Source organism: Amblyraja radiata, chromosome 23 (genome assembly GCF_010909765.2).
Source record: "Amblyraja radiata isolate CabotCenter1 chromosome 23, sAmbRad1.1.pri, whole genome shotgun sequence".
NCBI lineage: Eukaryota > Metazoa > Chordata > Chondrichthyes > Rajiformes > Rajidae > Amblyraja > Amblyraja radiata.
The window spans coordinates 10766386-10793945 of record NC_045978.1 but is presented as its reverse complement, the minus strand read 5'-3'; the positions used below and the strand labels follow the sequence as shown (position 1 = coordinate 10793945).

Genomic DNA, 27560 nt, shown 5'->3' with positions numbered 1-27560 from the left:
TGTATTGATTTGATGTATATATGATAGGTCAAGGCAACCAATCGATGTTAGTGTTGCTTTTCCTAATCGTGGATTACAATATCACCCAAAAGTGTTTCTCAAAACTGGACGGCCAAGGTTTTTTTCAAAAGAAGCTCCCCTGTTCAGAGGTTGTTTGATCTATGTTCAGTTGATCTAGTTCAGTTAATTTCGAGTTCCCTCAAAATCAGCTCTGTCCTGGACAACTGAAATATAACATAGTAATTGTTACCGGTTAATCTGTGTGAGGCATCAGTCGTGAATCTGATCGAACATTTGTTTACACATTTGCTCAATACCTTTTCTAGTGCTCCATGGTCTTTAGACAGCATGTTCAACCAATCCAGACAGCAAGGAACGCCCTAGACAGAAGACGGGGTGGATGGAAACTGTGATTTAATTTATTTGTTAATTTACATATAAGTATTCACGTGAGTTCACTCGGTGACAGTTCTGCATATTTTATGATGCTGATAATATTTAGGGATGGAATAAGTTGACGATGATAATGTTAAAATGTGCACCTCTGGACTGGTTGCCGGCTGTGACGTTGCTGTAAAATGGCGCGAGTACTGCTCCACTGCAGACATGAATAGATTCAGGGATCCCCAGTTTTGTAATTGCTTAAGTAGAAATGTTTAGCACGTGTTCTTTGAAGAAAACGTATCGTGATCCAACCGTTATCAGGTTCAAAATGTTGCAACGTATATGACCGGCTTTCAGGAAAAGGCATTTAGAACTGTTGTGCATCAAATAAAATAGTTCATTAAAAAAATTCTTGTTGCATTCAAATCCATTTCGGTTGTAGTGTTTTCTGTATAATCTGATGGCAAACCAATTTTCCTTTCTTGCGTGCACAGCCGCCCCCACCCATATTGTAATGCAACCATGCAGAAAATGAAAATCAATACTGGGTGCAGCAGGAGGCGCTCTCCAGAAGCTGGTTTGGAGGCTCCAGATGCAGGATGAGGAGTTTTTGGTGAAATAAATGCGGTGAGGGGAAAGGGCGGACGCTCCCAATGCAGCGCCACCTGTAGCTTAATGGTGACTGAACATTGGGTTACATATAAAGCACATTCTTGCAAGAATGCAGTTAATCCAGTAAAACTTCACCAGATATGTTTTCAGGAAAACATAGTAATTTGCTTAAGATCCAGCTCCATATTGATTGTGTCCATAATTATTGACCGTGTCTTTGTATAACCAGATCCATTTGATGACTACTAATGCAAGGCAAAATACGCATGAGTTTTTTTGATGTTAAAGAATAACTGAACAGTTTTTGGTTGACTCCGTTTTTTGGGTCAACTCATTCAAGGCATTGGTTCTAGATTGGTCCCCCCCCCCCATTGACTAATTAAAGGATAATCGTTTAAGTTGGTTGTTTCAAACTATGTTTTGGGCTTACAAATTCATTGATGTAGTGAGACATCGGTGTAATCAAATGTGTTTTGATTTACCAAGAAATTATCTTTCAAATGTGTACGGATAAAAAAAATTGATAGCACCTTATTACTGCCATTTATCATTAGGTTAGGAGATGTGTACAATTTATCAACGAATCTTGTAGTTTCAGGTAACTTTGGTTATCTAAATTTTGAACTATTCTGTTTCTCAGGATTTTGTCCCCAACTATTTTTTGTTACTATGGTTCAAAATGGCGCACGGTGCCATTATTTTAAAAAAATCTGCAGGATATGTCATGTAATGCATGTGATTTAATAAACGGCAGAGTAAGATGTGAACTTTTCAAATCTTGAATCTATTATATCATTTTTAATATTACACGTTGCTATGGCTGTAGGTTACACAAATGGGATACACTTTACAAAATCGGTGGACAATTCTAATTGTTTTTTTTACAGTTCGCCATTGGTTCCTTTGGCAAGTAAATGTTTAGAAAGTGTGTATTTGTTTAGTCCATGTTATGGTGTAGCTGGATACCATTTATCTCCAGTTCAATTGTCTTCCATGGTTATGTCCATGATTTTTCTCCCAACTCTTTACAGTACATATTAAGAGTGATGTTTTTTTTCTGGCATGAGGAATGTCTTCATGGCTTACTTAAATTCATTGTACATTTCTATTTCTTTACAAGAAATCTTACTTTTTTGCCTTTGTGGCTTAGGCTAAGGTTTACAAGCTTGGCTGGGTTATAGTACCTCTGCCAAATTGGTAATGAACTTGCCTAGGAAATTCAAAATCTAGTAACTTGCAATTGATGCAGTTTTCATGTACCTTCCCATTGAGATGACTGAAAGTGTTGAAGAGTGGGAACTCCACCCCCTCTACCATCAGAATGGGTGGCTTCCTTAATGCTTGATGGAGAATAGCTAACTAATCATGTATTTGCAATCAAACCAAAGATGTCAGTTGTCTACATATGGATACCTCAATCGCATTATGCCATCTGAACCATTGTGTTGGCTGAAGGGCTCATTCTTAAATTATATTATGCATTAATTTTAACTATTGGTCTGCTGGTGGCTCCAGGGATTTGCGAGGAACCTTATTACACGGGGTCACAGTTTAAGGATAAGGGGGAAATCTTTTAGGACCGAGATGAGGAAAACATTTTTCACACAGAGAGTGGTGAATCTCTGGAATTCTCTGCCACAGAAGGTAGTTGAGGCCAGTTCATTGGCTATATTTAAGAGGGAGTTAGATGTGGCCCTTGTGGCTAAAGGGGTCAGGGAGTATGGAGAGAAGGCAGGTACAGGATACTGAGTTGGATGATCAGCCATGATCATATTGAATGGCGGTGCAGGCTCGAAGGGCCGAATGGCCTACTCCTGCATCTATTTTCTATGTTTCTATTACTTTGTTTCTAAATTTTACTTTTTGCAGAAAAAATATTTATTAATAAAATAAAACTCAGTACTGTTCGGTAAATTTGATGCTAAATCGTTTTCTTAATTCTTCCCCTAATTACCTTTATTTCTATTTAATAAGATTTTTTAAATTTTGGTTTAAAACACTGCAGGATTTTTGAGAGGTGTTATACGGTTGACAACTTTTTAATGACAACTGTCTGAAGTGCCAGGTCAAAACAAAAAACATGGATAACCATTCAGCATTAATTGGATGTTGCCAGAGAAGTAATATGGTTGACACTTGAGAATTTCAACTATTGAATGCAGATATGTCCTTAACAGTGAAATTTCACCCTGACTGGAGTTCATTGTTAGTATTCCAAGGAGTGTACAAATGTTCATAATCGGAAAATATTTATGACCTCATCTCTTCTAAATACCAAAATTAATTTATCGGGTGTCTTCTAAATTTCCCGTTACAATTTACTAGCCATTATCTTGGATTTAGATAAAGACATGGATTAGATTTATCTTGTGTGCTATGCTTTTGATGTTTACCTGACTGAATTGTGGCAATCATTTGAAAATGATACATCTTAAAATGAGACGTCTTGGTTCTTTTACATGCCAGGCATGATTACTGTAATATTTCCATTTATTCTTGGCAATAGAAAATATAGTACTTTTAACTTGTGTAGATGCATCTGAGTTTTTACAAATCTGATTAGAACAACGTTGGTAAGGGTCAATATAATCATTTGGGGTTGTTCCCTTGTAGAATAATTATTCCAGGATTATTTGGTTTATTATACTGGCAATACTCTTCACAGATAGAGGCTTTGCTTCTTTGTAAATCTTAAAATTATTTAATGTAATAAAAGTCATGGCAACTAATATGTTGACTGCTTTTGTGAATGCAGGGAAAATATAGATGAACTGCATAATTGACAGCTATTTGGCAACTGGTAGTCTTTATCACTAAGTTTGTTAGAATTTAAGTCAAAGACTGAAAGCTTGTACATTATATACTTAACGTGGCATTTATTCTGTATAGATAGTGAATGCTACTGCCATTTATATTTAAACAAAGTAAATTCTTCAACTTCATAGGGAGAAATTTGTTTTTTTCATTGTATTAAATGTCTAAAGATTAAATTGCGCATTTGGAGAGAAGCGTTGCCTGAACTTCGAAAGTAATTTTCATATCGTGAGAGGTGCTTAAAGCATATTAATTCCAAGAGATGTTGAAGATTTCACGAATGGCTTGATGGTCTATATAACAAATCACTACGAAGTAAATGCTAAGAAACACAATTTTAATAACCTGAATCTGCCAAGTGATGTTTTCAATAATTTAAGTCTCTATTTTGTTCCCTGCTGTATACCTTGAGGAATTTAAAAGTTGTCCTACTTGCTTTAGTTAGATGAATGAAGATATTTGGTCAAGTTCCTGATGTGCATTTACCAGCTGTATGTGTGCATGTACAGCAAAAAATAGATTATCTTTAGATAATGTTTCTGCTTGAATCACTAAATCCTAAAGGAAAATGGCAAAAAAAAGATCTTTGAGGTTAAAATCACCCTTTGCTCTCATGTTCCTGTGCTTTATTTCCCGACGATCAACGGTCATGTTTCAATGGTTTCTTTAATGTCACATGTACCAGGTACAGTGAAATACATTTTTTGTCATGGTGCCAAAGGATAATTTTGAAGAACCCTTTAGTTTTTCCTTAACTAATGCTTTTGAGGTAGTTATACAACCATCAGAAGAAACTGCAGTTAATTGGTGCGCCCTTGAAGAAGAAAGGATGTTAGGAACTCGCAATGATATCAGATGGTTTAGGTATGTGTCGTTAGAAGTGTCAACGGTAATATTTGCTGAAATAAATAGTACATGGTATGCATTGTAAATCTTCTAAAACTGCATATATTTAAGAACATTTAATTGCAGGGTAGGTAGTTGGGCTGTAGTGTCAAACATTTGGAAATAGTCCAGTAGTTCAAACCCTCGGCCCAATCATCTTTCATTACTTTATATGAATTTATTAAGAGGGATTGTTTTTGAACTTCTCTGAACTGAAAATATCACTTTAGCCACATATCAGGTGCACATTGGTCAGTTGGAGGTGCGTGGTGCTTTAGAATAGGGATTAAAACAAACTATTGATTACTTTTGAGTTTGTCGCTGCTGCACTGAAGGAATTTACTATTTTGAGCTTGCATAGGGGTATGATTAGATTTATAAAATAGAATCTGAAAACTAACAACATGGAAGGAAATGTTGGCTCATTGTCGCTTTCCTGCCTAGTTCCACCTTTCAGAATTGACTGTCATTACTCGTGTAACTGCAGCTCTTTGGGTATCTAAGCATTTGTTAATCACGATGATCACCACCCTTGCAGAGAAATAATTTAAGCCCAAACAGACTTTGAGGTTTTTTTTCCCCCTCCCAATATTTATTCCCCCATGGCTTTTAATTGCTGTACTAAGGTAAATGGGTCCTTTTGATTTGCCTGATCTGTACCATCATAATTATGTATATCTCAATGAAATCTCTGGTCATCTTCTAACAAACACAATCCCAAATTATCTAATCATTCCTCGTAGCTAAAACTTTCCAAAACCTGACTCTGTATTTGAGTTTCATCTGCACCTTGTGCGTTCTTATCTTTGCTGTATGTGATCAGAACTGTAGACTGGATTTAAAGCTGTGGCCCAAGGAGAGTTGTATATAAAGCTTGTGGCTTGTTGAAAACTCCAGAGAGCTGGGAAGTTGGATGAGACCTATGGGTAGGATATTGAACACCACTCGCAAAAACCCACCCTTTAAATTTACTGAAACATAAGAAATTGTGATCTATCTCGTTTAATTAACCAAAATATGATTTGGTAAACATTTAATGTGCCTGATGCATCATTGTTCTTTCAGTAAAGTAGATTTGAACAATAAAGTGATTAAAATGGACAAATGTCTCTTGTCACTCTGCTCACTATATTTTCATTTAGTGGCTATATTCAGCAGGTCATAAAGTAGATATTCGGAAGAAAATTAAACATAGAGGAAATTAACTGTGATATGAAGTTTCCCTATTAGTAAGGAATATTAACTTTTGCTTGTATATAGTTATTATTTTTATGATTAATATTTAATTATCCATTTAGAGATCCATATATTTGATTTGTATACATTTTACAGTGTTTGTAATTAAAGCAAGTCGGGAAGTGAATAATCTTCCTATAATTGCCCATTGACTGCAAAGAAACTTTGTATTATTGATAATGATAAAGGACCAAATTTACATGTTATTGCCTAATTTAAAGTAGATTATTTAAAATTGAGAATATTTTATCATTTATAAATGCATTAGCATGGTTTTGATGTGTTTGTATTGGTTTATTGTCATTTATACCATGATACAATGAACAGCTCTGTTTGCTTAATATCCAGTCAATTCATACTATACATGAGTACAATTAAGCTACACACTAACACAATGGGTAATACAAAGAGAAAAATACAAGTGCAGAATTTGTGACAGCATTATAATATTACAGTTGCAAAGAAAATGCAAGGTCTGCATTGAGGTAGGTTGAAAGATTAGCATCTGTTTACGGTAGGACTGTTCAGTAGTTTGATGACAATAGGGATTTGTAAGGAATGGGGGAGAAGAAGAGGAGGAGGAATTGACAATGTTTTGGGATGAGCCCTTTTTTAGGACTAAGGGTGGTATAAAGAGAGAAGCAGTGATACGATGTTCACCAGTGGGTGATTGGTGGACCGAGGAGGGGTGAGGGATGATGGGCAGCTGGGGGAGGAGGAGGATGTGGTATTTTGAGGAAGAGGCAGGTGGATGATAGATGGAGTCAGCCAATAAAGGCAGGTGATGATGATTCCTCAAACAACTGCTGGAGGGTTATAGGCAAGTATGCATAGGCTGACAATGCTATGATGTGATAAGTAAGGAAGGTGATAAAGAAACCACTAGGAGAGAGGTGAAGGGCAAGGGGGACCAGACTTTTGTGGGGGAATGGGGACGAATGTTGGGTTGGATAATTAGGTGGCTGGAACTAAGAGGGAAAAGGGTAATGGAATGATTACCTGCAATAGGTAAGTGTGGAGAGAAGGCCAAATTATCCTGATTGTGGATGGAGGTGTATAAAGACTAGACATTCATAATAATGATGAAACAGGCTAGGAAAATTGGAATTTATCAAAATGATGGACGGCAAGTGAGATGACATATATGGGTGGGAAGTGTTTGCACAAGAAGAGAAATGATAGCGTTAAGGTAAAAGAAGACGGGTTCTGTGGGACAAAATGAGGAAAAATAATGGGCCTAACAGGACAGTCCAGTTGGTTGATTTTGAATAAAAGCTAGAAGCAATAAGTGTGCGTTTGGGGGGCATAAGGTTGGAGTCTGGAAGGAAGATCCATTGTTTTGTTGAGATTTGTGACAATGATTGTGGCTCTTGCGTTTCTATATTGTGAGATGGAGTTTCTTGCAGTCACTGTTTGACTCTGCATTTGGCGTTCCGTTCTGTTAATACGCATAATTGAGAATGATGAAAGAATTTATGCTTTAAGTATGGACAACTTAAAGAACTTTTAGTTATACAGGGATCATATAGATGTCCATCCATCTTCACAATTAGTTTTGAACTTTTCAGAGCAATTAGTTTGCCATTTCTTGTGGACAACTGAAGTTTAAGATTCTTTATATTTGGAACATATAACCATAATAACAATTACAGCACGGAAACAGACCATCTCGACCCTAGAAGTCCGTGCCGAACAATTATTTTATACTTAATTTATTCTTAAGTTATACTTAATTTATTCAAATGAAATTTTGGTACCAAATAATTAGAAACATAAAAAATAGGTGCAGGATTAGGCCATTCGGCCCTTTGACCCATTCAATATGATGGCTGATCATCTAAAATCAGTACCCCGTTTCTGCTTCCCCCCCCCCCCCATATCTCTTGATTCCTTTAGCCCTAACAGCTAACCTTCTTGAAAACATCTAGTGAATTGGCCTGCACTGCCTTCTGTGGCAGAGAATTCCATGGATTCACAACTTTCTGGGAGAAGAAGTTTTTCCTCATCTCAGTCCAAAATGGCCTACCCCTTATTCTTAAACTGTGACCCCTGGTTCTGGACTCCCCCAACATCGGGAACATTTTTCCTGATGCTAGCCTGTCCAATCCTTTAAGAATTTTATGTTTCTATAAGATCCCCTCTCTTCCTTCTAAATTACAAGCCCGGTCGACCCATTATTTTATCATATGTTAGTCCCGCCATCCTGGGAATTAACCTGGTGAACCTATGCTGCACTCCCTCAAATTAGGAGACCAAAATTGCACACAAAAATCCAGTTGCTGTCTCACCAGGGTTCTGTACAACTGCAGTAAGACCTCCTTGCTCCTAAACTCAAATCCTCTCGCAATGAAGGCCATCATGCCATTAGCTTTCTTCACTGCCTGCTGTACCTGCATGCTTACTTTCAGTGACTGATGTACAAGCACATCCAGGTCTCGTTGCATCTCCCCTTTTCCTAATCTGACACCATTCAGATAATCTGTCTTCCTGTTCTTGCCACCAAAGTGGATAACCTCACATTTATCCACATGATACGGCATCTGTCCATTCACCCAACCTATCCAAGTCACCCTGTAGCCTCATAGCATCCTCGTCGCAGCTCACACTGCCACCCAGCTTTGTCATCCGCAAACGTAGAGATGTCACATTTAATTCCCTTGTCTAAAATTTTAATATATATTGTAAATAACTGGGGTACCAGCACCGAGCCTTGTGGCACCCCACTAGTTATTGCCTGCCATTCTGAAAAGGACCAGTTAATTCCTACTCTTTGCTTCCTGTCTGCCAACCAGTTTTCTATCCATGTCAATACAGTACCTTAAAACACCTTAAACTGGTCCACAAACATTACATCTCTGGCAAAACGGGCACAGCAGCGGTTGTACTTCCTCCGCAGGTTGAGAAGGTTACACCTCCACCCTCCCATCCTCGCCACTTTCTACAGAAGCACAATTGAGTCGGTCATGACCAGCTGCATCTCTACGTGGTGCGGCAGCTGTACAGCTGCGGACTGGAAGTGCCTTCAGAGAGTGGTGAGGACAGCGGGAAAAAAATAATTGGGACTTCTCTTCCTTCAATCATGGACATGGGGTACAAGCGCTGTCTGATTAGAGCTAAGGGCATTACCAGAGCCCCCACACACCCACAATTCGGACTGTTTATACTGCTTAACTCTGGGAGGAGGTACCGCAGCATGAAGAGCGGGACAACCAGGTTCTGCAACAGCTTCATTCCCCAGGCCATAAGATTACTGAACAATCAACAAAACCGAGGCTAGAACTTTTTAAATATCGACACTTTTTAAAAACTTTTTATATATATTTATTTTACAGAACCATGCACATGAGGCATTTTTATGGACGCACCTAGCACTTTTACTTTTACTATTTACCTGATTGGAGAGTCAAATGCAACGAAATTTCGTTCAAGGTGCACTGTGTCTAGGTGTATATCTGAATGACAATAAAGTTTTCATTCATTCATTCATTCAATACAGTACTCTGAATACCATGTGCTCTAATTTTGCATACTAATCCCTTGTGTGGGACCTTGCTAAAGGCTTTCTGAAAGTCCAGGTGCATGCCATCCACTGGCTTTCCCTTATCCATTCTACTTGTTACATCCTCAAAAAATTCAAGTAGATTAGTCAAGCATGATTTCCCCATCATAAATCCATGCTGATTTTGACTGATCCTGTGGTAGACAAACATGCTGGAGAAACTCAGTGGGTGAGGCAGCATCAATGGAGCGAAGGAATAGGTGATGTTTCGGACGGAGACCCTTCTGATCCTGTCACTGCTTTCCAAATGCTCTGCTATAACATCTTTAATAATCGATTCAAGCATCTTCCCCACTACCGATGTAAGGCTAACTGGTCTATAATTCCATGTTTTCTCTCCTTTCTTAACAAATGGAGTTACATTGGCTACCCTCCAGTCCACAGGAACTGATCCAGAGTCGAGAGAACATTGGAAAATGATCACCAATGCATCCACGATTTCTAAGGCCACCTCCTTAGGTATTCTGGAATGCAGACCATCAGGCCCTGGGGATTATCTGCCTTCAATCCCAACAGTTTACCCAACACCATTTCCTGACTAATGTGGATTCCCTTCAGTTCCTCCCTCCCACTAGATACCCAGTCCACTAGTATTTCTGGGAGATTGTTTGTCTTCCTTAGTGAAGACAGAACCAAAGTACTCGTTTAACTGTTCTGCCATTTCCTTGTTTCCCATTATAAATTCATTTGTAAGGGACCTACATTTGTTTTCACTAATCTTTTCCTTTTTACATATTTAAAGAAATGTAGCAGATAGCAATTTGTTTTAATTTGTTTGCTGGGAACAAAAGCATCAATTTATTTTACAAATGTGGGAAAATGTTTGGGTACTTTGCAGGGACACTGCAAATGTGCTAAATCAAAGAGATGGGGGCGAACTGGACTAAAGGGTTTATTAAAGTTACAAGCTTTAAGAAATGGCAAAAAGATGTTGATGTGTGGTAAAGAACTGCAGATGCTGGTTTAAATTAAGGTAGTCGCAAAATGCTGGAGTAACTCAGCGGGTCAGGCAGCATCTCTGGAGCGAAGGAATGGGATTTTGGATTAAAGCTGGCTAATTAAAAGGATGATGGGGTGGTGAAGAAAATGGAACAAAAATAGTTAAAACTTGGAACACAATACATTTGAAGAGTTGAGGTTGGTGGTGTGTTGATATGACACAAGGCTCAATGTCACACGACCTTAAATAGGATTAGGTTATAGGTAATGAACTATAAAATGTTATTAACTGGTAATTTGAGGCAGAGGTGGGAGGAAGGTGTTTTTCTACCAGGATGGAAATAAATAAAGGATAACATTTCACAATTGTGGTTCAAGGTTAAGGGACAGTCTGGTTAATACCAAGATGGTGACTGGAAATGGGTAGAGTCAGTTGGTAGGGATTTGTGAAAATACCCAAAGCCTGTTACTTTGATCCTCCTATATAGCTGGAAAAATTAATTTTTCATAAAGGCTGGCAGTTGAAGATTTGGAAGGTCGTTTAAACGTTGAAGATGTATAACTGAAATAAAAATAGCCAATTATTTGAAGTTTTGACAGGTTAGGCAACATCTTTGAGGGGAATGGAGTTAATGTTTTCAGTCAATCTTTTGCAATTGCAAAACGTAACAGAGCACAGTGAACAAAATAGAAGATCCATAATAAGATAAACATTACAATGCTGGAAATATGATTTGCAAGACAAGAATTGCCGATTACCTGCGTCAGGAAGGCAGTGACATATCTAATCAAAAGAAGGGTAACTTCTCTGAGCTCATGTAGAGCTTCATTAGAACGAGGAGTCGTAAGCAGGAGGTCTGTATGGGGTCAACTTGCTGAATTAAAAGGAGGTCTTCTGCAAAATGGTCAGCCAGTCTGCTTTTTGGTTTCTTCATTGGAGCATGATGGCCATTTAAAAAAACATACTAAAATGGCAGATGTACAAGTAAATTGCTGCTTCGACAGGAGGATGGTGGGATCCCATAAACTTAAAAGCACATCTCTATCAGTTGTTTGGGAAGACGATACAGTTGTGTGGCCAATAATGTTGCAAAGGAAAATAATTGAAGGAAAAAAGTGAAGAGAGTATCAAAAAAGGATCACTGAGGAAATCTGAAGATAGAATAAAACAGCACTTTGGCCTACAATATATGTGCTGAGCATGATGTCAATTTAAACTCTGCCCACATGTGTGTGATCCACATCCTTCCATTCCCTGGATATTAATGTGTGTATCTAAAATGCCACTGTCGTATATGCTTCCTCCACCATCTCTGGTGGTGCACTTCAGGCACCCACCACTCTGTGTAAAAAAAAAAAAAAAACTTGCCCCACACGTCTCCTTTAAACTTATGTTCAAAAAGGAACTGCAGATGCTGGAAAATCGAAGGTAGACAAAAATACTGGAGAAACTCAGCGGGTGCGGCAGCATCTGTGGAGCGAAGGAAATAGGCAATGTTTCAGGCCGAAACCCTTCTTCAGACTCTTATCTTATCCTTTAAGCTTATCTCCTCTCCCCTTAAACCTATATCCTCTAATCTGTGACATTTCCACCCTGGGAAAAACATTCTGATTGTCTTATCTTATCTATGCGTCTCATAATTTATATACTTATACCAAGTTGCACCTCAATCTCTGCTCCAGAAAAAAAGTCCCAAGTTTATCCAACCTCACGTTACAGCTGATACACTAAGCAATGTAGCAACATGATAAACCCCTTCTGCACCCTCTCCATATCCGTTTATAATGGGGCGACTTGAGTTGCACATAATACTTCAAATGTGGCAGTACCAGTTTTGTGAAGCTGCAACGTGACTTCCTGACTTGCACTCAATGCCCTGGCCAATGAAAGCAAGCATATCAAGCTGTGATCCAATTACATAGTGATATTTTGAAATGGTAATGATATTGTAGGATTAAATACACACAAATTGGGAATCTTTAGATCTTTGCTTTAGTGCAGTCCAATGCATTGCCTGTATTTAAGAAAATAGTGTTTGGTTTATGGTTTTGATGACACATTCAACTTACCGAACCTATGCAAGCTGTAAGATCATTTTCATCAGTATCAGTTTGTAGCCTATTCTCCCTTGCGTACTCGTGCACCAGGGAGGAGGGGGCAATTCGCAATGGATGGTGTACCATCACATCTTTGCGATGTGAGATAATATAACAGATATCGGTATATTCAGTGGAAGCTCACAGAGCAATGGGAAAATATGCAGGTATCATTCAAAGTCAGGGTTGAACCATTGGAGTTGTGAGGCAGCAATGGTACCTGCTGTGCCATTGTATAATCCTTGCTGGTAAGCAAGAGGACTGACTATGCAATAATGTCCTTACTAAACTGTAAATTGCAAGGTAAAATGCAGTTTTGCATTTTTGCAAAACATATTTTTCTGTACAAATTTGCAATGGAGAAGGATCCACTTTGGGGGCCTTAACACATTTTAGATGTTCTTAATCTGTGCTATTTTTTATTAGCTGTTCTATATATAAATCACTGCACGAGGTTGAATTGTACTTTCTTCTTCAGTTTGGTGTATCTCCAGTGTGCTGTTTCTCTAATTCTTTGTTATGCTTCCCTCGCTGCATCCATCTTACTTGTGACATCAACATTGTAATTGTGGGGGGAAATTTTCCTGCCAAACTGAAGGAATGGTGTAATTCTACTTTATTGTCATTGCCATGGCTGAGCTATTATATGTTGAGCAAGCTGTTAAACAAAGTAATTTTCTCACTAGCTAATAACATTGGTATGCTTAAACTATACTTTCACTCCTGGTATTTCACCCAAAAAAAGTGTTTGCTACCCATGAGATGGTGAGATATCTAAATGGCAATGTAAATTGAAATAAAATGCAGGAAAAGAAAGGAAATTATATATTTTGAGAATAGGCCTGTCTCAAACAACTTGTGGGTTGAGCTAAACTTGTGTAATATCAAAACGGCAGGCTTCTAACTTTTTTCACTCAGAAAAATGTGTTAAATATTTGTTATTTACAGTGTGCTTTACTCACAAAAATGGTCGTTCTACATCCTAGATTTTGCAGAAATAACGGCTGAGTAAAAGTGAAAATGTTATATGCCCCAGTTTGTTCATATTATTGACCCAGTGAATGCATCTGTATAATTGCATATTAAAAGTTTATATTTTGCTTCATAGTGAATGTAATTGCAGATACCTAATGGACACTCGCTGACATTCAAGCATATTTATTTTTTTTAACTCCGTCAACCATTTTACACCTCTTTGGTTGTAATGAGTGTATTTAATTTTCCAAACGTGGCCATTTTTATCTTTTTCTGTGTGGCATTGCACATTTTGTTGATATTTATGTTCAGGTGATGTATTTTAGTATGGATGGAGAAATATTGACTCTTATGTCAGGTCTGATTTCACAACATTTCAATTTTGTTGAGCAGCTCCACTGATCTATCAGTTAATGGATATATCTTCCCTTATGCACAGTTTGCAAATCAAAATCTGACTCAAGATGACCTAAGCTTGTAAACTGTCGTTCATATTGTTTGTGGCAGAGCAGTTGGAGCTTGTGTATGATGAAGCAACTTTGACCCTTAAGTTTTTCTTCCATAACATTTTCTTGCTTTTATCCAGTTATTTTTTACATTGCAGTGTTTGGTTACAGTGACTTGGACGGGATATGCGTAACTCCTTTCATACATCACAAAAAAATCTACCTTTTCATACATAGCGACTAAATGCAGTTTAAAAAACCTCAAATTAAGATGTTTTAAAATATTAATCCACTTTCAATTTGAGTCTAGGCATAATAAGGGTTTTACAATTGTGCAGGTTTTATGGACCATTGTAAAAACTTTGCTAATAAATCAACTCTGCATGGCAACTTGGATTGAGAATATTTTTAAATAACAAATATTTATAATGCATGTTTCAATCTCATTTACCTAGATTGCTTGGTTGGAAAAGACTGATCAGTGGCATGATACAATTGAGGGCGAAGGAAAAGAGAAATTGTGCACCAAATTAACATCGATTGAAGGTATACTTTCCTTTAGCCATTTCCTTTAGACAGAAAGCTCTAATTTATTTGAGTTTATTTGATTGTTTAATTAGGTGATCTTTTTAATCTAAATTTCCAAATGTAAATGTGTAAAATTTAATCTGTAATCCACTAAACAGGTTGCAAATTCCCTGATATCTATTATATTATCTGATATCTTCTGTAGAATATCTTTTCTTACCTGGAATTACTTCAAATCATTTTCAGATTATTTAAAATATCAAATATGCAACCTGGAATGTCAGGCGTGCTCACCAAAAATGTTTCTTATGAAGCATCTGTTGTAACTGCCCAACTGATAGTAAATAGGCTATCTCAAATTGCCAACGTTTGAACAATTTATTACATATTTCTCTTTCTGATTAGCCTTTTAATTTTCATGCTGACAATTAGTTGTTTTGACATTTTGTCCATTCAAAAGTTGTACTTTGTTTCCTACAGAGATCCCCTTCATCCACAAACTGTTAAATCTGGGGACAAAAGTTCAGGTGAGATGGTTTATTCAATGTATTGGCATCTAAAATACAGACTTTTGCTGATTCAGGTATTTAAAGAAATATTCTCAATGTAAAACATTAACTTTAATGCTCTCCGCTAATGCTGATCCACTGGAGTATTTCCAGTATTTCATTACTTTATTTGCAGTTTTCCGCATCAGTAATATTTAATATATTGTGTGTGTGTGGCCTCCAGGGGGTGCAAACTGTTCTCTAATTCTGGTTTCTGTAACTTCCTGGAGTCTAAACTCCACTTGTTACAATTTGGAACTTAATTCACTTCTCATGAATGAGTATTCAAAAGAGATTTCAAGAAAACAATGAAGGAAGGAGCTCAAGCTTGCCCCACCATTAAATATGATAGCCAAGAGGTTGCCTTGTACCTCTTCTGTGTCAGTTCCCTATAACCCTCAATTCCTTGATCTTTCCAATATTTGTCAATCACAAGTCACAAGATTAATTTGCGGGATGGCGGGACTGTTATATGCTGAGAGAATGGAGCGGCTGGGCTTGTATACTCTGGAATTTCGAAGGATGATAGGGGATCTTCTTGAAACATAAAATTATTATGGGTTTGGGCACGCTAGAGGCAGGAAACATGTTCCCGATGTTGGGGGAGTCCAGAACCGGGGGCCAGAGTTTAAGAATAAGGGGTAAGCCATTTAGAACGGAGACGAGGAAACACTTTTTCACACAGAGTTGTGAGTGTGGAATTCTCTGCCTCAGAGTGCGGTGGAGGCTGGTTCTCTGGATACGTTCAAGTGAGAGCTAGATAGGGATCTTAAAGAAAGTGGAGTCGGGATATGGGCAGGAACGGGGTACTGATTGTGGATGATCACATTGAATGGCGGTGCTGGCTTGAAGGGCCGAATGCCTACTCCTGCACCTATTGTCTATTGTCCACAATAGATATCTAATGGTCTGGCTATCCTCAACCTCTGTAACAGAGCATTCCAGAACTTCACTGCGCTTAAAATCTCCTTGCATTTTAATTTAACTTACCAGCCCTTTATTTTGTGGGGATGTCCCCATAGTTTGTGACTTCCACTTATGAAAATAATTAAATCCTCCCTGTCCAACCTCTTAGGATCTTTTTGAGGAAGGTCAACCAACATTCTTCTACACTCCAAGGAATGCAGACTCAATCGGTGCAGCTTATTGGTAACACAACTCCTTCATTTGTGCACTACAATAATTAAATCTCTGAACTTGACTCATTTGCAGGTTCTTGCCATTTAAATAATCTGCCTTTTGATTCCTCCTACCAATATTTATGGAAATATTAGAGTGATATTGGGGGTTCTGTTGAATTTTGGGAAATCTTATCAGAGAACTGTCATGTTGAGACATGGTGGAGATTTGATTTAAGGGGCATTGGTAAAAGTATGGATTTAAGTTATTTCCTGGTGTGTGTAGTAATATTAGGTGCATGTGAATAATCCACTGTTTAACCCCCATCTCTGGGTTTGGTTTCAAAATTACTTGTATAGCTGTGCCACATCAACAAAATTACCATTCTTCATGCATGAATCCAGACCCTGAATTCTACCAGGTTTATTTGAGTTCACTGCACTCTAGCAAATCTTGGAACAGTTAGACACAGACACAGAATTAAATGCTTTTTAATTTCTTAAAATATAACAGTTGAGAGGTCTGAAAATTAACGAAATCTTGAACATCGTTTTCTTTTCTTTAATTATTATTATTTTCTGTCAGACAACTTTCTGAGTCGGTTACAAGGAGCTTCAGATGATGGAATCTTGCGTAGAACACAAAGTGCTGGTTGCTCAATAGGTCAGGCAGCATCTCTGGCGGACATGGGTAGGCGGCATTCCAAGATGTCACCTATCCATGTCCCCCAGACATGATGCCTGATCTGTTGGGTTATTCCAGCACTTTGAATTCTCCCCTACAATTTTATATCAATACATACCTGTTGTGTGTGCTCCACAGAGCATTGTTATCATAAAGCCTAAGATGTTTAGTTTGATGTGATATTCCCTTTGTTTGTGGATGTTTCACAGTCCTGCTACTACAGGTCCACCATTGATTTTCTGATAACTGGTGGTCTGGCACTTCCTTTAAACTGGGGGAAAAAACCCACGAGAGCACACTTGAACCCCCCTTCCAGAAATCCCCACCGAAAATGTGCCCAGGCTGGTTGAGGGGACCGATCTCAACCTCATTGGCACCTATGCGGCCGATCGGTGGGTTGAAATTGCCTCCTGCGGTCGAGGCTCTGGAATCCAGCAGATCAAAGGTTCTTAAAAGATTATTATGTCCCTGTCCCGCTTAGGAAACCTGAACGGAAACCTCTGGAGACTTTGCGCCCCACCCGAGGTTTCCGTGTGGTTGCAGGTAGGGAAACTGACAAAAACCTCCGGGAACGCACGGAAACCTTGGGTGGGGCACAAAGTCTCCAGAGGTTTCCGTTCAGGTTTCCTAAAAGTGGGACGGGGCATTAGAATACCTACCCCTATTTTCACTCTTGACAGATCGTTTCAGGCAACCCACCACACTCTATAAAATAAAATAAACAATGTGCCCTGCACATCTCATTTAAATTTTGCCTGTCTCACTTTAAAGTTTGACATTTCGACCAAGGGGAGAAAAGGGATAGAGTCTACCCTATCTATGCCTCTCACATTTTTTTACATACCTATGTGTCGGGTGTCCCCTGGAAAATAATGATTCTCCAGAGAAAATAATCCAAGCTTGTCCAACCTTTTCTAGCTAATACCCTCTAATCACGGCAGCATCCCAGTAAATCTGTTGTGTCCTCGACAAAGCCTTCATGTCCTAGTAATGGAGCAATCAGAACTGCGCACGATATTGCAAATGCGAGCTAACCAGACCCCTATCAAACTGCACACACTCATGCCCTGACTGATGAAGTTGAGCAAACCATATGCCGCCTTTATCCATGTGTTAATACATTCAGGGAACTATGGACTTGAACCCCAAGATCCCTCTGTATAACAATGCAGTTAAGGCTCTTACCATTAACTGTATACTTTCCCCATACATTTGACCCCCCCAAAATGCTACACCTTGTGCTTGGTCGGATTAAACTCCATCTGCTTTTTCTCCGTACATTACTATAGCTGATCTTATAAGGCAATGAATACTTTGGCAGCCTTCCTCACTTCACTGGTTTTGGTGTAATCTGCAAACCTACTAACCAACCCATTTACATTAATAGGTAGACAAAAGTGCTGGAGAAACTCAACGGGTGAGGCAGCATCTATGGAGCGAAGGAAATAGGCAACGTTTCGGGCCAAAACCCTTCTTCTGAATGGAAGAAGGGTTTCGGCCCGATACGTTGCCTAGTTCCTTTGCTCCATAGAAGCTGCCTCACCCGCTGAGTTTCTCCAGCTCTTTTGTCTACCTTCGATTTCCCAGCATCTGCAGTTCCTTCTTAAACATTTACATGAATATCCTAGTTTGTATATTTTTCAGAAACACCATAGCCCTAGCACATACCTGTGTAATTTCAGCTGGTCTCAGACTTCCAACCTTTCCACCACAACCCTCTGTCCTCTGAGTCAGTTCTGAATCCAAATGACCAAGTCACAATGGGTCTTAATCTTCTGGATCAGATCCCCTTGAGAGACTTCATCGGTCATTTCCATGATTTCAGAATTCATCGGTGTTATACAAATCTATTGCTGGCCTGCTCATTTTTACCTCTTAAGCTTGATTGATCAGTTCACAAGTAAAGTGGAATCTGGTATGAAATTTGAACATAGTCGTTAATGGAATGGGATATTAAGCATTTGAAGAAATCCATACACAACAAAGAAAATGCACATGTATATTTATTTGTAAATATGACTAAGATATACTGTATAGTATATGAGGGTTTTTTCTTTTCTTTTCTCTTTTTTCGTATGGGTTTGTAAATATTTTATTAGTGTATAAATGTAAATAATTTGGTGCACATATAGCTGCTGGTGTACATATAGCTGCTAAATTTGTATAAGATAATTAATAAGCTTTGGCTTCTTCCTGCTCCTTTTCGGACACATACGATTTCATTTATTTATAGATATTGTTTATGACACTTTATAAATATTCTAGTTTTGTTTTTTTGTATGCTGTTTCACACGCCTTTTATTCTGCGTGAAATAAAGATTTAAATAAATAAATAAATAGATTTCATTCCTACGGTGGTTTCACTTGGTTTGCTTAATGATATAAGTAGTTGGTAATTTAACCTTATTTTGAAAATAATTCCACCGGGGCTTACCTGTGCTCTTTTTGGTTTGAACAGAAACTATGTACCAGCTTCCTGTTAACAACCTTGCAAATCTAAGAAAAGCTCGTAAAACAGTGAAAAAAATCCTTACTGATATCGGGTTAGATTATTGTAAAGACCATATCGAGGTAAGTAGAATGTATTTTGGAAGGGGTTAAAATTATATCACATCCTAATTGTACCAGGATTTTGTTAGCATTTCAAAATGAACATAGCAAGTTAAGGCAATTATTACATTTATTATATGATGGTCCAGAATTTGCTGTTCTTAAGTTGTAGAAATTGCTTCGGTAGGGAGATGTTATTCTGATGTGATAAAAGGATGCTCTTCTGGATGACAAATTATTACAGAGCTTTACTAAATTTATTCCATAACGCCACGAGTGTTGGTTGGATCTGGATATGTAGGGTAAAATTGCAAATATTTTCTAATAATGCAGAACTTGAAATGATGGTAAACAGTGACGAAGAAAGTAGGAGACTGCAAGAAGACAGGGTGGCACAATGTGGAATTGTGCCACCCTGCCACATTGAAGTGGCAGATAGAATTTAATACAATTAAATAAAGTAATTGACAGAAAGAATGAGACGGTGTAGATCAAATGGCATTGTTCTTGATGTATTGTTATGCATTGATGGAGTGGTGAGTAAAGTTTATGGCAAAGAATGTAAACGCAGGAAAACTGCATAAGATCCCCACAAGTTGATGAGGACAGGGTATACGTTATTTGTTTGGCCACAACAAGAGGATTGTATCCAATTCTGGCCACTACTGTTAAGAGAGGTTGTGTAGATCCAAGACTGTTATATTAAAAAAAAAAAAAAAAAAAAGATTCCAGGCTGATGTTAGACTTAAAGTTTGGATTACTCTTTTCAGAGCATTGGCGGTTGAGAAGAAGATTGAAGATATATAAAACCATGACTGTTTTAATATAGAAAGTAGTGAACTGTACTTAGAAGCAATGCTTCAAAGACAAGGTGGCACAAATTTCAAATTTGGATAGAATATATAGGGGAATAATAGTAATCTTGCATAAAATATTGGTGGGTTGCAAATAGACTATTATTAATTTGTAGAAATGTAACCTCGGTTGAATAAGTGTATATTTATAACCTGGAACAGTGACCGTAAGAGCCCTGTAAAAGATTATACAAGGCTTTAAAAGGGGAGTTGGAATTGCACTCTAGGGACAAAAATTTGCCAGGGAATGAGTGATAATCATGCTTTACTATAAGATGCATTGTTATTTGTCTGGCCACTCCTGCTGTGACAGCAGTTGAATGCTTTGGCATTGAATTTGCAACTATTGGACAAATTACTACTGAAGTAATACTGCATTTTGAGAATTGAAGTTTGTATCATTTTGCTGCTTACAGTTTTATAGGATGATTTATATTGCGTGTAAATATAGAAATTGTAAGAACATTGTTTTGACAAAGCTTCAGGAAAGGTTTTTAAGAACCAATGAATTCAATAGTATAATTGCTGTTATTCCAGGATTTTAAACAGTTTGAACCAAATGATTTCTATCTAAAAAACACTACCTGGGATGATGTCTCGCTTTGGGATCCTTCTTCCACAAAGCTGCAGGTTGGTTTTATTTCAGATTTTGAATATATTGACGGTTAAGTTATGGTTACATCTGTGATGCAGCTATAACTAGTTAAATGGAAGATCTTTATCTGCAATTTTTTAACTAATGGTACGATGATTGTGTTGGTAAATCCACTGTACCGGCAGTTCAAGACATTTGATGTATCTCTCTGTATATGTGAATTGTAGTTTAGTGCAGTTGAAATATGTTGTATATATGTATTCAGTTGTCTCAAGTCTCACTGCTAACTGTAGTATCAACACAACTTGTAAAGTAGTATCTGTACTATTCTTGTGTAGACACTAAAACTATATCATGGCTAAATAATAGATAACTGATTTAGAGCAGTTTTTGGTAGGGAATTTAAAAATTAAACTTCTAAAATTGAAAAAAATATTGTGTATCTATATTTATGCAATTTACAGTATTCTAATAGTTTTGTTTAAATCATAAATGAAGTAATATTAGATTGATTTACATTGCAATATGACCTAAACATTTTTGTTTTTTTCAGGATTATCGGACAAAACCATTTTGCTGCAGTGCTTGTCCTTTTGCATCCAAATTTTTTTCTGCCTACAAAAGCCACTTCCGAAATGTTCATAGTGAAGATTTTGAAAACAAAATCCTCATTAATTGCCCTTATTGTCCCTACAATGCCGACAGAAAGACCTTGGAGACCCATATCAAAATATTTCATGTTCCTCTCTGGAAAGTACCTACCGGAGGCAAGAATGCACACCATGAAAAGTCAAAACAGGATAGCAGTCTTAAATTGAAGCATGGTGACAGTGTGGAACAAGCAGTCTATTACTGCAAGAAGTGTACTTATCGTGATCCCCTTTATGATGTTGTCAGGAAGCATATTTACAGGGAACATTTTCAGCATGTGGCAGCCCCTTATGTGGCAAGAACAGCAGACAAGTCAGTGAATGGAACATTTTCTGCCACTAATGGAAGAGAGGATGGGACTGTGCATTGTAAACGTTGTCTCTTCATACCCAAAACTTACGAAGCCTTGGTGCAGCATGTTATTGAAGACCATGAACGAATAGGATACCAAGTAACAGCTATGATAGGGCATACTAATGTGGTTGTTCCAAGATCAAAACCCTTGATGCTGATAGCACCAAAGCCACATGACAAGGCTTTAGCTGCTGGAAATTATCAGGGTGGGAAAGGTTCAATGCAGCAGAATATGAATCGTGCATCCATGTCAAAAAATGCACAGAATTCGGCTGTCAATCTTATGTCGGGTGGTGGTCGTCTGCCACCAAAGTATGCGGTTTCATCGATGGCACATAATTATTCTTTGGGTCAACAAATGAGGCTCCCACTGCCAGGTGGTTTACCAGTTTCTATGCAGCAGCGACCACAAACAGTAAAGCAGTTGATCTCTGGTGGCAATGGGCGACAATATGGAGTTGGTGCCGGTGAACAGAGGAGAGCATCGCAGATGCAATATAATGTTCAGTCGGGAAGCATGACTGGTAATAGTGGATCAATGAAACAGTCACAGTACAATATTTCTCAAGCTCAGAGGATGCAAGGATTATCTGCTTCAGCAGTAAAGTCACTAACTTCCCCAACTAATTCTGCTAACCAGAGCCCTGCGTTAGCAGGGTCTGCTGCTCAGAAGTGGAAGATTTGCACAATGTGTAATGAGCTTTTTCCAGAAAGTGTGTACAGCATACACTTTGAAAAGGAGCATAAAGCTGAAAAGATCCAGGCTGTAGCTAATTACATTCAGAAGATCAACAGTTTCACAAGCAAATGTCTCTACTGTAATCGCTATTTACCCAGTGAAACACTGCTTAACCATATGCTTATCCATGGACTCTCGTGTCCCCACTGTCGTTCCACTTTCAATGATGTTGACAAGATGGCTGAACATGTAAGAATCCTTCACATTGATGAAGAAGTGGGACCCAAGACTGAATCAACGTTAACTTTTGATCTGTCTACACAGAAAGGTAGTCGCAGTAATATACAGCTCCATGTTACTACATACAGTACATCTGAGAGTACCTCGGTGGAGAATACAAATTATCGGCCCCAGAATCAGAACTTGGGTTTTAGAAAGCCAGAAGGGCAGCTGCAGCAGCCAAAACCACAGGTCAAATCTAGAATAAAGCCAGATTTGAATTCTATACCTCAAACCCAGATACCCTATAAAAATGATGTGGGCAAAACCCTTTGTCCGTTGTGCTTTTCTATTTTGAAGGGCCCAATATCTGATGCTTTGGCGCACCATCTGAGGGAACGGCATCAGGTGATACAAACAATTCATCCGGTGGAGAAAAAGCTTACCTATAAGTGCATTCACTGTTTGGGAGTCTACACGAGTAACATGACAGCTTCAACCATAACATTGCATCTGGTGCACTGTAGAGGTGTTGGAAAAACACAAAATGGTCAGGATCGGAGCCTTACTCATGCCAAGGTAACACACTCGCCAAGTGTAATGCCCATGAAGCGAGAATATGAGTATGCATATGGGGACTTTGCTTTAATGAAAAAAAGGAAATTGGATGGTGAAGAACCTGTTCAGGGTTTAACCCCGGGAGACGATAAACCGGAGGAGCCAGTAGCTTTAGCTATTGATCCCAAGGGTTATGAGGATGAGTCCTATGAGGCCAGAAAAATGTTCCTTACAAACTATTTTAACAAACAACCTTACCCAAGCAGAAGGGAAATTGAAAAGTTGGCAGCTGGCTTATGGTTGTGGAAATCTGATATTGCTTCCCACTTTAGCAATAAGAGGAAGAAATGTGTTCGAGATTGCGAGAAGTACAGGCCTAAAGTATTGCTTGGATTTAACATGATGGAGACACGAAAAGTAAAGCACAATATGGACTTTGGGGCGACTTGGAATATACTAAAGAACACAGAAATAGTTGGCAAAGAATCTGTTACTTTAAAACCAAGCATAGAAAAAGTAAATCAGAAACTGGGAAAAGGGAGAAGAGATTTGATTCGGGGACCGGAAAAATTGGAGGGAACTGTTTTAGATTTGAGCCCCCAAATGGAGGAAAATCCAAATCCAAACTTGGGAAAGATGAAAGGAAGAACTGTGAACCTGTGTTCAGAAAACGTGGAGGGAAGTGCTTTAGACTTGAGCACTCAGGTGGAAGAAAGACCTTCAAATGCCGGCTCTGCAATGGAGGAGGGAACACCATTGGATTTGAGTGCTCAGGTGGTGGAGGAAAGTCCTTCAATCAAGAGCACTGAGATGGTGGAGGAAAGTCCTTCAAATATGAGTTCTGAGATGGCAACAGAGAGCCCTTCGAATGTAAGTTCTGATATGGTGGAGGGAAGTGCTTTAGATTTGAGTTCCCAGATGGTGGAAAAAAGCCCTTCAAGCATGAGTGCTGAGATGGTGGAGGAAAGCCCATCGAACATGAGTGCTGAGATGGTGGAAGCAAGTCCTATAAATACGAGTCCTGATAATATGGAGGAAAATGCAACAAATGCTTTTGTTGGTGAAGATTTGTCATCAAGTGAAATGAGTGGTTTGCCGAGCAGGGAAGAAACTTCTGAAATGGTTCCTGAAGAATTAAACAATGAATTGCAAAAACCTGCATTTCCGGCAACTGCATCATTAGAGTTGAAGGATGATGTGTCAAATATGGATGAGGAGCAATATCCTGCGCCATCTTTAGAATCAAAAGATAAAGACTCAGAAAGTGAAGATTCAGAACAACTTTCTGAATGCAAAGATGTTGCTTCACCAACTGAGGATGGACTAGCATCGCCGCATGCTTCTGATCAGGAAGATGTTTCATCTGAACTGAAGCAAGAATTTTGGATCAAACGACCTTGGACAGATGATGTATCCCAAAGTGAAGAGGAGGAGGAGCCCACTCGGACCTCGAAAACAAAAGCTGTATTGGAAAACGATGAACAAAATTGGGGAGCGGGGCCAGGTGAGTGGAGTGGAGCACCATTCCAAAATGAAGGAGAAAAGTGGTCCAAAGAACAGCCTGAATGGAAGAATGTTTCACCAGAAAATGAGGAGAGTTTGTCCAATCCATTGTTGGATTGGCAAGGTAACACGGCAGATAGTGAAGGTGAGGAGCTGGATCAACTCCTTGATCAGTCAAACGATGGCCTCTCCGATAATGTAGCAGAACCTGTTTGCAGCTCTTCATCGGGTGTTGGGCTAAGTAGTCAACCTGCATAAAGTTTGACTTGTTTTGGAGTCTCTTGCTGTGAAATGTGTGCAGTATCTTAAAATGAAAGAAGCCTGTGTATAAAATTTGAAGGACAATTCAAAGGTACAGAATTACAGATGGGGTTGGGGGGGCAGTAAAATGTAACTAGTTTTGTTGCAAGTTGCCCTCGGGATGCTTTACAGTTGTACAAAAGTGGCATTGTAATTTACTTTCTAAATGTTTTCTCATTTACCCATGGTAGTGAAAGGCCAACATGTACTTACTGGTTAACAGTGTAATGTACTATAGATTTCAATAAGACCTTTAAGTTTGTTATATTCATTTACTCAGTCTGCGTAGCTGGAATGTATATTTCTACAGTTTTAGAGCCATTCTAAGTGAAGCTTATCGTATAGGTCTTGTGTACTTGTTCTAGATTTACTGTATGATTCACCTTTTTTTAGTGATGCCCCTGCTGTTAAATAAACGCAGCATTTAGTTCACTTGATAACTGCTTGAAGGAGGTTGTGCTGTAGTGTCTGTCAACATTATTATAAAACTAGTTTTTATTGCACATATCCTTATACAACTTTGGTAGCATTTGGCCAGTAGCTTACTGAACATAATAACTGGCCTTGCTGTAATATGGCAAATTGCTGTTTAATGTATCCTTTGCTCCAATATTGATGGTTACTGGCATTTCAAATGTTAATGCATTTTTAAAATCTCCCTTCAATCTAAATTACTTACAGAACTAGGAATGAAATTCATAATATGCTGATTCACTAATTTGTGTTTTGGATCAGCGCACATGGTGAATTGGGTAAAACATGGCAAATATTTAGAAATGCCTGGTTTTGCCTATTTCAAGGTTATATGTTAGGGATAAACACCTTTATGGTGTTTGTATACATTGTATCATCTATGTAATAGTGTGTGTAGTAAATTTCATTTTTGTGATCTTTATTTTCCTTTGTACTTTTCATTTACACTTCTGGAAAATAAAATGCTTTATCGTACTTTATTGTGTATGATATTTACATGCATTTTACATTATGTACTTGAAATAGTGGACAGTTTTAATAAAATGCAGTCCCCTATATCAGTTTCATAAAGACCCATTAATTAAGTTTAGCAGTATTTCTTAACTTAGTAAACCTCAAATACAGGCTGTTTTGTAAGTTCTCGATAATATATTGGATATGTTACAGTTCATAAATCATTTTGAAGCAACAAAATGACTGCTTACTTTTGATTTTGGTGGGGGGGTGCATCTTAAATTACTGTTGCATTCCTAGTTTCATTAATTTAATGTGTATACATTCAGTGCACATGCTGTGAGCTGTAATTGCTTATAATGTTGTTGCTTCATGACTAATTAGTTGTAATAATTCAGTAATCCAGTGGCTGTGTAACTTTGTGTAAAGTTGGATACCATGCAGTCTAGCATGGATAAATGTTAATACATTAATTTGTACTTCAATTTTGAAGATAGACTTTAATTCAAGTCTGAGTGGATGTCTTCCGCTTTTCTCAAGATCTATTAAGATTGTTGATCGGCATTTGATTTCATGTTATTGAGATTGTAAAAGCAATTCAATTTCAGATAATCCATTCAATTTAACAGATGCTTACTTCTGTATAAAACATGCTTGTTTATGATCTGCAAGTTTTTGCAAGGGAAGCATTTAAGAATCCTGACAAATTCAGAATTTAATATACAAATAAATATTTAGGCAGTGAATTTGAATTCCCCACTTGCAACATTAGAAGCTACAGTTACCAGATCATTAGTCAAAGTTTGAGAAATACATTCGGGTGGGGGTGTAGTTTGCATCATATGGATAGGCTGTTGGGGCCTACTTTTCAAAGTTCATTATAGTAGTAACTGCTAGTACAGGGGTTTATCTATCTGAATATTTTTAATAAGAAATTTTAATTAACTCTTAATCTTGTGATTTTAATAATGGAGTATAATTTACTCTATTTAGTGTACATTTTAAATTCTAAATCTGCTTACAGTTCATATGGATTAAGATTACACTTGTAAATTGTCCTGATTCTTTATTCATTAAGGTATATATTGTTATATAATATAGTGTCATGGTTGTATAAGACAGTGGTGTATTTTGTGTTCCTCTTGTATATTTTGCTGAATACATCTGTAAATTTCACTTTCTAATTGTGAGCAATGCTGCTTGGAATGTCCCACCCTTAATGTTGACTGCTTTTCGGGTTAGAATTTGTATGATTCTTAAATAGTGTCAAACTCAAGTACCATTGCTAACACTTTGCCCTCTGACTCAGTTCTAGATTAACATTTACTTTATAGCATCAAGGAATGGGTTCAGTTGTAAAAGGCCAGTGCAGACATACGGGATTGCACACAAAATGTATTTGAGGAACCAATGCATCTGAAATAAGTTTGTACGCTAAGTGGTATGCAGCATGCCGACATAACTTAGTGGATAATTTTGACATTATTCCAGAAGTCATAGAACTGGCTGGAGCTGCAGTGAGAGTCTAAGAAAATAACTACATT

General features: G+C 38.0%; 1 protein-coding gene across 4 annotated transcripts in view; it reads left to right on the top strand.

The window, feature by feature from the left end:
* The window catches only part of LOC116986228 (activity dependent neuroprotector homeobox), a 31952-nt gene extending 5834 nt beyond the window's left edge, over nt 1–26118 (top strand). For 3 of the 4 annotated variants that reach the window (XM_033041543.1, XM_033041542.1, XM_033041544.1), the window contains exons 2-7: nt 14403–14493; nt 14956–15002; nt 16099–16172; nt 19285–19397; nt 20768–20860; nt 21379–26118. In XM_033041543.1, coding sequence (XP_032897434.1) covers nt 16145–16172; nt 19285–19397; nt 20768–20860; nt 21379–25047 — 3903 coding nt within the window. In that variant the 5' untranslated portion in view covers nt 14403–14493; nt 14956–15002; nt 16099–16144 and the 3' untranslated portion in view covers nt 25048–26118. The remainder of the gene's footprint in view (nt 1–14402; nt 14494–14955; nt 15003–16098; nt 16173–19284; nt 19398–20767; nt 20861–21378) is intronic. The other variant, XM_033041545.1, reaches the window with a different exon arrangement.
* The last annotated feature ends 1442 nt before the right edge of the window (nt 26119–27560 follow it).